At 36.3% G+C, this 12,287-nt stretch overlaps 1 protein-coding gene across 11 annotated transcripts in view; it reads left to right on the top strand.

Annotated features, from left to right (window-relative positions):
* Nucleotides 1-12,287, top strand: part of LOC108709755 (muscleblind-like protein 2) — a 94,300-nt gene that overhangs the window by 39,482 nt on the left and 42,531 nt on the right. For all 11 annotated transcript variants that reach the window (XM_041584288.1, XM_018249876.2, XM_041584286.1 and 8 more), the window contains exon 2: nt 3,989-4,763. In XM_041584288.1, the coding sequence (XP_041440222.1) occupies nt 4,590-4,763 (174 nt within the window). In that variant the 5' untranslated portion in view covers nt 3,989-4,589. The remainder of the gene's footprint in view (nt 1-3,988; nt 4,764-12,287) is intronic.

Raw genomic sequence — 12,287 nt, 5'->3', positions numbered from 1 at the left:
ATTTCAGTTCTAGTGCATCACTCATTAATGTTCTGTTACAAACATTCATTTCCGTTATATGTTTCTTATTACACTGAACTCTTGCACTTTGTTGTAGAGAAGTAGTCATCGGATTCTACAAATTAGGCCACATTTATTAACCTGAGATAAAAAGATAAAAATGATAGCTCTTTGCTTAGTCGCTAGAAACGGGACACATCCCTCCCATTACACTCCTGGTATCTCAAGGATTCAATTGAGTTTAAAGTGCATTATCTCATTCTTAATATGTTACTGTCCTATAAAGCACAGAGGTTTAACAGTTACTGGCTGGAACCCCATTTATCTTACCGGTAATTTATTTATTCTTATATATAATAACTACATTTAATTGATTAGTATTGTAGGATTGTGTTCACACTCCTGTGCTATTATTTATATATATATATGTGGTATTTAGCAGGCCTGGAGTTCTATATTATATTGTGGAGTCTATCCCAGATAATAAAACTGTTGACATGCCACTCCACTCATGGTTGTGGCTGGATATAATTGGGGTGTAGCCTTATAAGAATGAGGGTGTGGTGCTATTTTTGCAATTGTAATTGTCTGAAGGTGTGTTGTTATCAGTGATAGCTCTGCATACTGATAATTAAAAATCCAACTCATGTGCGAATTACTAGGGATGCACCGAATACACTATTTTGGATTCGGCCGAAACCCCTGAATCCTTTGAGAAAGATTTGGCCGAATACCAAACCGAATCTGAACACTTGTTTGAATATGCATATGCAAATTAGGGGTGGGAAGGGAGACATTTTTGTACTTCCTTGTTTTGTGACAAAAAGTCACACAATTTCCTTCCCCACCCCTAATTTGCATATGCAAATTAGGATTTGGTTCAGCCTGGCAGAAGGATTCGGCTGAATCCGAATCCTGCTGAAAAAAGGCCGAATCCCGAACTGAATCCTGGATTCGGTGCATCCCCAGGAATTACAAAAGTGCTTTACTGTATTTGTTAACAAAGTTTAATGGTTAACATGAACACTTGAATAATCTTAGGGAAATACTGGATTGTAACAACATTTGCTAAATGAGAAGGGTTATACCTTATTCATATTTACCTTTTTCTGTTCTAAATCTATCCTCAGCTCTGGTGCAAGTTTCTTTATTGTATCATGAAATAATTAGCAGCTGTCGTGAGCTTTCAAATCCCACCATGTGAAGAAGTCTTCATTAATTTCTCCTTAGCTCAGCAGTTCATTTTCCTTCAAAAGCTCATGTCTAACGCTTAATCTACACACGTAGAAGACTTGTACAGATAACTGACCTGCTCTTTTTTCTTCACTGGAACAGAAATGACCTACACTGATTTATGTGCTCTCTACACATAGGGATATTTATGGACCCATACAATTATTAGAACCTTTTCTGTAATCCTTTTTTGAACCTTAAGTACACTCTACTCAACGAACTTTTGTTCATAGATATTTATATTTTCCTTAAAATAAATTCCCTTTAAATATAGGAACTGTGACACTGCTAATAGTAATTACTTTAAAGCTTCACCATCGCTCTGAATGGGCAGTTCTCAGGTGTGGAGAGACCTATTTTTCTGAGAACCATTTGTATTGGTCTGTATTTATATAGTTTATATATTTGTATGTATAAAATACATATATATATATATATATATATATATATATATATATATATATATATATATATATAATATATATATATATTAAAACATTATCAAATTTTTAAGTCCAGAGAGTGTGGACCTTCTTTACTGAATAATTATTTAAAAATTTTGGACACTGCACACAGGCAAGTTGAACTTAGTGACGAGAGTGCCGGCTCCCCCAAAGTTCATATATATATATATATATATATATATATATATATATATATATATATATATTATATATATGTTGTTTGGTGGATGGTCTACTTATGAGCAAGCCTTTTGAACATGCTAAATGTTGTGCATGTGGGGGTATATTCAGTTTAGCTAATTAAAAAGCAGTGCAAACTGTAACCTAATTTTTAAGTGAGCTGACAGCATTCTATTCTGGTATGTCTGTTGGGGCTTTCAGCAAATAAGAACTGTGAACACTGGGATCACATCACAAGGGATAATGTTTTCACAGTGCCTTTGATTTTGTCACTAGATTCACACCGACTATATTGCTGCTCCATAAATGAATATCTATTATATCTGTGCTATAAAAAAATTTGTGGGTAAGTCATGTCTGACATATTCCCGTGCCATTCCTAAGTACAAACCCTTTTACAAGGACTGCACACTCACATGACTTATGGTGTAAAAAAGGGTTTTTATTTAAGGTGAAGAACTTATGTTTCGGCTGCCAGCCTCTTTCAAAGTATATATATATATATTTATATATGTGTGTAAGCCCACAGCTGGTGCACACACAAAAATCAATTATAAATGCCTAGGTGCTGGTTAAGTTTTAATAGATAATCAGCAAAAAAAAAACACACTCATAGGACTTTTACAAACCAAAAAATGTGTCGTTTATTGCTATATATATATATATATACACACACACACACAAATCAGTCATTTTCTATACTGTGGGCCACTTATTTCATATTTGTGGGGGCCAAATTATTATAAAACAGTGGTGATATACAAGGTTGTCTGTGGAGAATTCTAAGGGCCATACCATTTTGTGGAAGGGCAGCAAGTGTTAAAATTACAAAAATCCTATTTCACATTCCTACTGGTTGCTGGGGTCACTGACCCTGGCAACTGCATAGCATTTTAAATTGCAAGTTGGAGACAACAGTAAATTATTTAAACACCATAACCATAGATAAGTTCAAAATCTTAGAGTACATCATTTTGCAAAGTACTTGAAAGTTAATCTATATTACTTTGCATAAAAATAGCTTGTGCAATACATGCAATATACATGTTTTTTTGTAAGATCATAAAGTTATATACATTTCATTGTACTAAGGTAGAAGCAGAATATGAACTTAAGTATGAACAGAAATCAGTTAATAGAATATAGACAAATTGTGCAGAATGCTGTGTATGGATTTTATAATGATATTTCTAAACAGCAACAACCCATAGCAAGCAATCAGATATGTGACATGAACCCTAGTGATGTTTGTTCCTGAAGTGGCTCTCCACCCCTTAACTGTAGGATTCTATGTTGAAAGCTGAGATTAAGTAGAGAGAAGCATTGTAACTAGATCTAACTATCTTGCATGGCAACTTGTGTTTATGCTGTTTTGTGATTATCTTTTATTATTGCTATCTAAACTTGTTATTGCCTTCTTTTAGATGAGTATTTTTAAACACTGCGTAATGCCGACATTAGGCAACTTGAAGGAACCATCTGAAAGGTGGAAAACTTTTCCATTTTGAAGTTTTAATAAATTGGCATGAAGACTTTGTAGATCAGAGTCAAGTTGTCCAATTATTGCCTCACCCAGTTTCAAATGCAGTCTTTCTGAGTCACCATCTTTTGGATGGATGCCTAGAGTATTGCTGCAATATATGTTTTTTTTTTTTGGTTTATTTCTCTCATGCATATCTTTCAAAGCAAGGCAAATTGTTTTTTTCTTCAAAATTATAATGTAGTTCTGTAATATCACACTGGAGGAAATCTATACCCCCAAACAATGTAGGTCTCTATAAAAAGATATTGCTTAAAAACAGCTCATATATAAAACCCTGCTTCGTGTAAGTAAACCATTTTCATAATAATATACTTTTCTAGTAGTATTTGCCATTGGGTAATCATAAATAGAAAATTTCCATTTTAAAAAATAAGAGCCGGCCCCTGGGATCGTACGATTTTCTGTGCACACAAACATATCAACAAACTATACTTGTTAGGTCATATGATCTGTTGCTTAAGTGTTAATTTTGGGGGTAAAGTTTTTCTTTAAAGGTTGGGGTTGTGCGTTGATTCATTTTGCATTGATTTTTTACTAAGTAGATTTTTTTTTTTTTCATTCTTGCTAGGTTTACTTGAAAGGTGCCTTCTGTGAAGTCATTTTTGCCAGAAAGTACTATAGTGGACCATCTGCATTTACAAGGCTCTCTGCTTGCCAAACACACCGGATCCTGCTCTGAAGTGTGGCTGCATCTACCATGTCTTTACTTGCCAATAACTCAACATGAAATGGAATGAACATCAGCGAAGAAAAAAGATCCTAATCGCACCATCCCAAAACGCTGACACAGTTTTAGCCCATCTTAAATAAAGAGAAACTGTCTTGATTCAAAGAAAACATATATTATAGAGACGGCGCAGTTAATTTGGAGTAACTTCATGGTACTCCTCAACAAATACTACAGCCATCCTGATATTTCCAACTGCTGAGTATTAAGAGCATGTTGTTTTTAAAGCCAGAATTGTTTTAGCTGGGCAGCCTGATTGATGAGTAACGTTGTACTGATTAATAAGCTTTTTCTTATGGTGCTTCAAGTGCCTTGGACTCCATTCAGCAGTTTACCCCAACATTTTATTATTTTTCTTTTATTGCTAAAGGTTTTAAAAGGATTACCTGGCATTTGAACAGTTACTAAGAAGGCGCTCCATTATTTTCTGTTTTTTCCAATCATGGCTTTGAATGTAGCTCCTGTAAGAGACACAAAATGGCTTACATTGGAGGTGTGCAGACAGTTTCAGAGGGGGACTTGTTCAAGGTCTGATGAGGAATGTAAATTTGCACATCCACCCAAAAGTTGTCAGGTTGAAAATGGACGAGTCATTGCCTGCTTTGATTCCCTCAAGGTAAGTAACACGCCTTAATACTTATTATTAAGTTATTTAAACTGTCTTACTGTGTAAGGGGAAGGGTGTTGGTCAACATTTGCTATCAACTCTTTGTAGAGGACTAGTTTCATTGAATGTTTTTTGTGCAAAAGGATAGAAGTATATACTGCAGAACATGGGGTCCAGTGCTCATCATAAGGAAGCTATTATTATATTATGTTTTTATTTAGCTTTAAATAAAGGGTATTTCCACCAAAAACTGAAAGAAAATATCTAGGAAGCTCTCCAATATATATTTATTAAATATAAAGTCATTTGTAAATGTAATTACTATTGACAGGGCAAGGAAAGCTTGATTCACTGGAGGTGCCAATATGTTAGGAATACCTAATGAATCCAGTTTTACATTTGCTTAATGTGATGGCACTACTTTTAGTAAAAATATGCACCATCCTTGGGGGAAAAAGTTGGGCAGTGACACACCACCATTTTACTTACCTTTCCCAGGCATCCCTAGGGCTGACTTAGACATGAGTAGAGTAAAATGCAAACATTCTAAGTCTGCCCACTGAAGCCTGGGAAGGGTAGGTAAGACAAGACTTCTATGCCTTACTGGTTCTGACTTCTCAAACCCGAAAAAATTTACCCATACAATAAAATATAAGGTTTGCTTATGTACTAGTATATCAATATTTTGATATACAGTGTATTTTATACTTTAATGTATCTGCATTGGTTTATGAGCTGTGAAATTTGTTTTTGCATGGATAATTCTGATAATTGCTTTTCATTTAAAGTTATTCAGAGCACAAAAATATTAACCACTGTAGAATGGAAATATGCTTATTAGAATTCCCAATAACATTTGACAATAAATTGAATGGTACAGAGTAGCTGAGATCAAGAATGCAGCAATGCAGTGTCACCATGGATGGTAATTTCACCAGAATAGCTTGTACTTTTCTGTAATTTCTGTTCATATCCGAAATATCCGGGAATGATTATACAATCAAATGTTGAGTATTTTAACAAAATATTTTGTCTGATGTCCCTCTGGAAATTGCAGAATACCTTTTTGTTTTTATTCCTTTCTTTAGGAGAAAAAATGGTTATTTTCCTTTGTGATAATTTGGTTATGGTTACACTAAGGGCAGAGACACATGGCAAGATTCAGGGAGATTTAGTCGCCCGGCAACTAATCGCCTCTTCTTCGGGCTACTAATCGCCTGAAAAGGCGTCCCGCCGGGCGGAATCTAACCCGCCGTCGGGCTGGCACTCAGACCGCTTTGTTTTCCGATGCCGCCTGGAGTTTCCTCGTCAGGCAACTTCGGGTGACTACGGAAAACGAAGCAATCCGAGTGCCAACCTGCCAACGATTTAAATTGTAGCCGGCGGGAAGGCTTTTCGGGGAGATAGTCGCCCGAAGAAGAGGATTAGTCACGTGCAACTAAATCTCCCTGAATCTTTGCGCCTTTCTCTGCCCTAAGAATTTCCCTAGGAATAGTTCAGTGCTGTGACTGTTGTCTCATTATCATATATCAATTTCTGGGAGGGCTAGCTGTTAAAGATAGCTGGGAGCTAAGACAATTACTGCTAACTCAAGTACGTGTATGCAGAGTTGTGTGCATCTAAATAGAGTTTCTGCAGTATGTGTTTAGACATCCATCCAACATAAAGCAGTAGTGTTCAATGCAGCATTAACTGCATCTCTTGGAAACAGAAAGCGAGATTATAGACAAATCAGTGTATTGACATTCATTCATTTTCATTGCAGATGGTTGCAGATATTCTGGCTGATTCATATAAACCGTTGTGATCTGTGTTTAGGAGTTTCTCCCCCAAATTCTTCTTGAATCATATCAAATAATATCAGTCACTAATAAAATAAATGTCTCTAAAAATAAACAAAATTAACTTTGTGGTTCTATTCTTCTAGTGTCAAAAGTTCCACGCATGAAAAAGATCATACCCCATCTTTGCTTGCTGCATAATGCATATTTAGAGTATATGTGTTACATATTAAGTTATGTTTGCAGAGCAATGTTTTTTAAGATGTACACATTGCAACATTTTCCGTAAACTGTGTCCATTATATTGTTTTTATGATGGTGTGGCTCATGTCTTACCAGTTTCTTTTATTAGTTGGGCTGAAATGCAGAGCTTGGCAGTAATGTTGTTGGAAGCCTAGTGCAGTTTTTTTCCTGGGTTATGTTTTTTTTCAGGAATTTAGTTGAAGCTTTATATTCTGTATTTTCCCAGGTAGCCAAAGCTATCATTACAGTATTCATGTAGATGTTTTCTCCACATGTTCAGGAAACAAATAAAGGGTGATGATCCTCTCTGAAAATTATCCACTGACTCTTGAAATGGAAAGCCTAAGGAATAGCACAGTTAAGATCTTTGCTTTGAACTGCACATATTAGTCTGTATGTCAAAGACAGTGATCCATAAAGTATCACATTCTTCATTCTTCTGGTCTTTATAGTTTTATTGGAAGTATCAAATATGAGACAAAGGTGTAGATTTAGTTCAATGAAAAAAACATTCTTGTTTGTCACATGAAAACTACTTTGAAGTCAATTGGGAAATCTGGAATTGAATTAGAAAATATGTTTTCTCAGCAAATTGAATCTGGCTCAAAGCTAGCATCCTTTTAACCCTTATCCAATTAAAAGTAAAATTAAATTACAATTTACCGTCCATATAATATTCTTTGCCAGTTAAGTATGTATACCTTTTATAATAGAACAGATTCACTATCATTTACAGTGAAGGATATAAAATTATAGAATAAAATTATACAATTTTTAATGATACCTAATTAAGGCACCTATAGGCTAAAAATAGTTTTACCTACTTGAGGTGTAGGACAAAAGAGCCCACAGTCTGAATGAGGACAGCAATCCTACTCTTTTTATGAAAGATCCATGGCAAGCCCCCCCCCCACACTCATGCGTGTGAATTAGAATCAGGGGACAACCTATCCTCCATCACAAGAACGCACATAATGAGCAAGCTAGAGTACTCTCTCCTTATGCATGTGAGTGCCACAACATGTGGATAATCATCTGAATATATTGATAATGTTGTTATTCTTCTGCTTGGTAACTGTAAACAGCTTTTAAAACAAATTACATCATTTTATGTGGGATAGTTTTAATAATCGTTTTTTATTTTTATTACCATATACTGCCTAAAGATAGAGGCATATATATCATGTCCTGATATTTTTACTGTTGGCTACCACTTTGCATACAAATACATGGTACGATTCATTCTAGCACAAAAAAAAGTAAATGTTTGAGTACTTAATCCCTGTTTAAAGCAGCCAAATACATTTTGAAATATTGCTACATGAATTTTCTAAATGTCACTTTTTCTGACTGTCAATAAAATTCTCCCAACACTTAATAAAGTGTTGATAAATGGGGGGAAAATATAGAATCCTTCAGGATTCCCCAGTTCGATATTTGGTAAATCTGTACTATAATCTTAATAGTTCATACTCCAGACTCTTAGGGCCAGGGCACACACTGCTATTTCGGGAGATTAGTTGCCCAGCGACAAATAGCTTCTTCTTTGGGCGACTAATCTCCCCCAACTGCCTTTCCGCCAGGTAGAATGTAAATCCCGCTGGCAATTTACATTGTAGCCGGTGGGTCGGGGAGATTAGTGGCCCGAAGAAGAGGAGATTTGTCACTGGGGGACTAATTTCCAAAAATAGCAGTGTGTGCCCTAGCCCTAAGAGTTTGGAGTATGAACTATTAAGATTATAGGACAGATTTACCAAATATAGAACTGGGGAATCATGAAGGATTCAATATTTTCCCCCATTTATTAACACTTTATTAAAGGGCCCATTAACTTAGCTCGAGTGAAAGTAGAGAAAAAAAAACTTTGAATTTCGAATTTTTTTTGGCTACTTTGACCATCGAATGGGCTACTTCGACCTTCGACTACGACTTTGAATCGAACGTTTCCAACTAAAAAACGTTCGACTATTCGACCATTCGATAGTCGAAGTACTGTCTCTTTAAAAAAAACTTCGACCCCCTAGTTCGCCACCTAAAACCTACCGAAGTCAATGTTAGCCTATGGGGAAGGTCCCCATAGGCTTTCTAAGTATTTTTTGGTCAAAGAAAAATCGCTCGATCGATGGATTAAAATCCTTCGAATCGAACGATTCAAAGGATTTAATCGTTCCATCTAACGATTTTTCGTTCGATCGAACAAATTGCGGTAAATCCTTCGACTTCGATATTCGAAGTCGAAGGATTTCAATTCGGCAGTCGAATATCGAAGGTTAATTAACCATCGATATTCGACCTTAACTAAATTTGCCCCTAAGTGTTTAGAGAATTTTATTGACAGTGAGAAAAAGATTTGTCACTGGGAGACTAATCTCCCTGAATCTTAGCGTGTGTCACTGCCTTAAACCTTTCATCAACCTCTGTTTCCTGGGGAAATATTTACTCCCCACAAAACACCTGTTAAGGTCAGCCTGGGTTTATCACTAAACAGAAACCTGCACATCAGCATAATATGATGTTGAAGCTGACCTGGTGATGGCCTGTTTCTATTAATGAACAGTTGTTTGCGCAAAGGAACGTTACCATAAATTATATTAAATACAGAGCATCATTTTCGTTTCAGGAACAACTGTTTTCTTATCAAAATAGATATTTTGATATTTTTTTTATGTTTCTATATTTAAATATTTATATATTATAGTGCTACTTGTACATGCAGCTTTTTTCAACAGAACAATACATTAATAGAACAAACATGGATCAATCCATTGACAAATTTAAAATAGGAAGGAAGTGCCTGCCCTGTAGATTGTGTTGTTTGTAATATATTCTATTAAATTATAGTAAAGTCTTGTTATCCACCACCTTTGATCAACATGTTCAGCCCTTGAGATTCACTGAAAACAGGTGCATTAAATGTGTGGTTGTTATGTTCCTTTCTCCAGAAATGTATTTTCAGCCCTAGAATGCATGAGGAAAGCTTACCATTTATATACAGCATGTAAGCGCTGATAGCAGCTCGGTCAGTGATCTGTCCATTTCATGCCCTGTATTTCAACTGCAGTTTTAAATAAAACTTTATAAATTGTTTATTATAGAAGAACATGACGAATTGTATCCATACTTTGCCTAAACTATATACTTTTTCTTTAAAAATAGAGCTCTTGTGCATTCTTGTTATGTGTCACACACTTACTATATGATCTGTCTGATTGTGGCCATTTTGAATTACTATGCATAACTGGATGTCATTGGCCTTAGTTGGCTTTTTACTAGCTGGGCTTGCTGGCTATCCTAATAGTAACAGTTTCAATTATGGATCCGCACACACCAATTTTCTGCAGTTTTCTTTTATTTGTGTTCACCACCAATATCAACGTTTCGGGGGTACAACCTCCCTTCGTCAGGATATACCTGACGAAGGGAGGTTGTACCCCCCGAAACGTTGATATTGGTGGTGAACACAAATAAAAGAAAACTGCAGAAAATTGGTGTGTGCGGATCCATAATTGAAACTGCTGCCATTGGAAGGCCACGTCAGGCCGAAGGATAACCAGCACCACTAAAGCAGAAAAAGTGAGTAAAATTCCAGGTGTGCGGTGTAACTATTTCTATCCTAATAGTAAACCAAAAGTTGTAGAGAATAGCTTTCATTATACCTCTATATATGTTTAATTTTTGTGAAAGTATGCCAATAAATAGTGGAATGTTCATTTTAATCCCATCTCTTCTCTTGTGAGACAATTGATTTGCTTACCTAGGCTCAGTGTAATCGACTGATTTACCATCCAGTTTTGCCGTGGTAGGGTTTTTTTTAAGGACCCTAGAGTATATTATTTGGAAAATAAGCAATGCCACTTTGATGGTGAAAAAAACCTTCACTTGACACTATTAATACTCCCAGCCAGTCAGAGAGCAAAGCTGGCATACATAAGCATGATTTTATATATACAATGCATATCGGTTAGTTTGGGGGATTAGGCAAGTTTAAAAACCTCATCTGCTAATGCAACATATCTGCCATGGTGCAATGGCAAATGAACATGCAGAAAAGGGGCCACATCTTCCCCTTCCCTTTGTTCTGATTCTTTGGTCACCTCAAGTGCTAGCCATCCATTAAGCCCACAGGACAGTTGGCCAGAGATCATATGGGTTATCCGCATACCTCCCAATTGTCCCGTTTTCTGCGGGATGGTCTTAATTTTGACAGCTCAGCCCACAGTCCTGTGTTTTTATCAAAAAGTCCTGAGTTTCTCTTTGATCTCCTGCACTGACACCAAAAAAAGATACAAAGTTTCTGAAAATTAATTAAAATAAGAGGCTTTTCGGCAGAGATCAGAACACTCAGCACCTGCACATTTGTAACAATTTAAAGGGATTCTGTCATGATTTTGTAGTTTTTATTTGTAAATTACACTGTTTATAATGCAAATAATTCACTCTACAATAAACAATTTCATTCCGGAACCAGCAAGTGTATTTCTTTTAGTAAAAATATTGGTGTATAGGTAATTTTGCCTGGTCATGTGCTTTCAGAAAGAGCCAGCACTTTAGGATGGAACTGCTTATTGGCAGGCTGTTGTTTCTCCTACTCAATGTAACTGAATGTGTCGCAGTTGGACCTGGATTTTACCATTGAGTGCTGTTCTTAGATCTACCAGGCAACTGTTCTCTTGTGTCCGGGAGCTGTTATATGGTTACCTTCCTATTGTTCTGCTGATGAGCTGCTGGGGGGGGGGTGATATTACTCCAACTTGCAGTAAAGAGTGACTGTAGTTTATCAGAGCACAAGTCACATGACTGGGGGCAGTTGGAAAACTGACATGCCTAGCCCCATGTCAGATTTCAAAATTAAATATAAAAAAATCTGTTTGCTCTTTTGAGAAAGGGATTTCAGTGCAGCAAGACTATTAACTGATTCATTTTGAATTTTTTTTTTCCCATGACAAGTGTCCCTTTAAGATAAGCAAAGATACGATTGTAACTATTTAAGATAAGCAGGTATTTTAAGAGAACTGTGACTCACAGTTTAAAGGTCAAATTCACGTTCATTACCAAAACTGTTATCACACACAAAACATAGCCCTCAAACTCCCAGAAATCTGTTCATGAAATGTGGGATGCCAAATTTTGTAAAATGGACATGGTAATTAGGGGTGTGGCCATAAAATGGGCATGGTCAAAAAAAATTGTTGCGCTATTCGTAGCAGATCTTTTTATTTTCAAATGTTGGCAGATATGCATCCCATGTCCCTCCTGCTCTTTATCAGCTGTTAATGACAATGTTGTCTGTGTAGTTATCAGGCAGTGTGGCTAGTTAGATCTGGTGTTGTACACAGTTACGGATTATGAGATGTGGGCCACTAGGCTACATCCAAAGTCCCTCCTTCTAGGCTACTGCTGGGTTCAGATACATGCAGATCCTGGCACGTGCGCACCCAAGCTATCTATGCCAGGTCCAGTTTGAAATGCCCCAGTGACATTACTGGATTTGCATGCTTCCAGGCGCTTG

This window comes from Xenopus laevis, chromosome 2S, assembly GCF_017654675.1.
Source record: "Xenopus laevis strain J_2021 chromosome 2S, Xenopus_laevis_v10.1, whole genome shotgun sequence".
NCBI lineage: Eukaryota > Metazoa > Chordata > Amphibia > Anura > Pipidae > Xenopus > Xenopus laevis.
The sequence above is the reverse complement of the archived record's forward strand: the minus strand, read 5'-3'. Positions and strand labels throughout refer to the sequence as shown.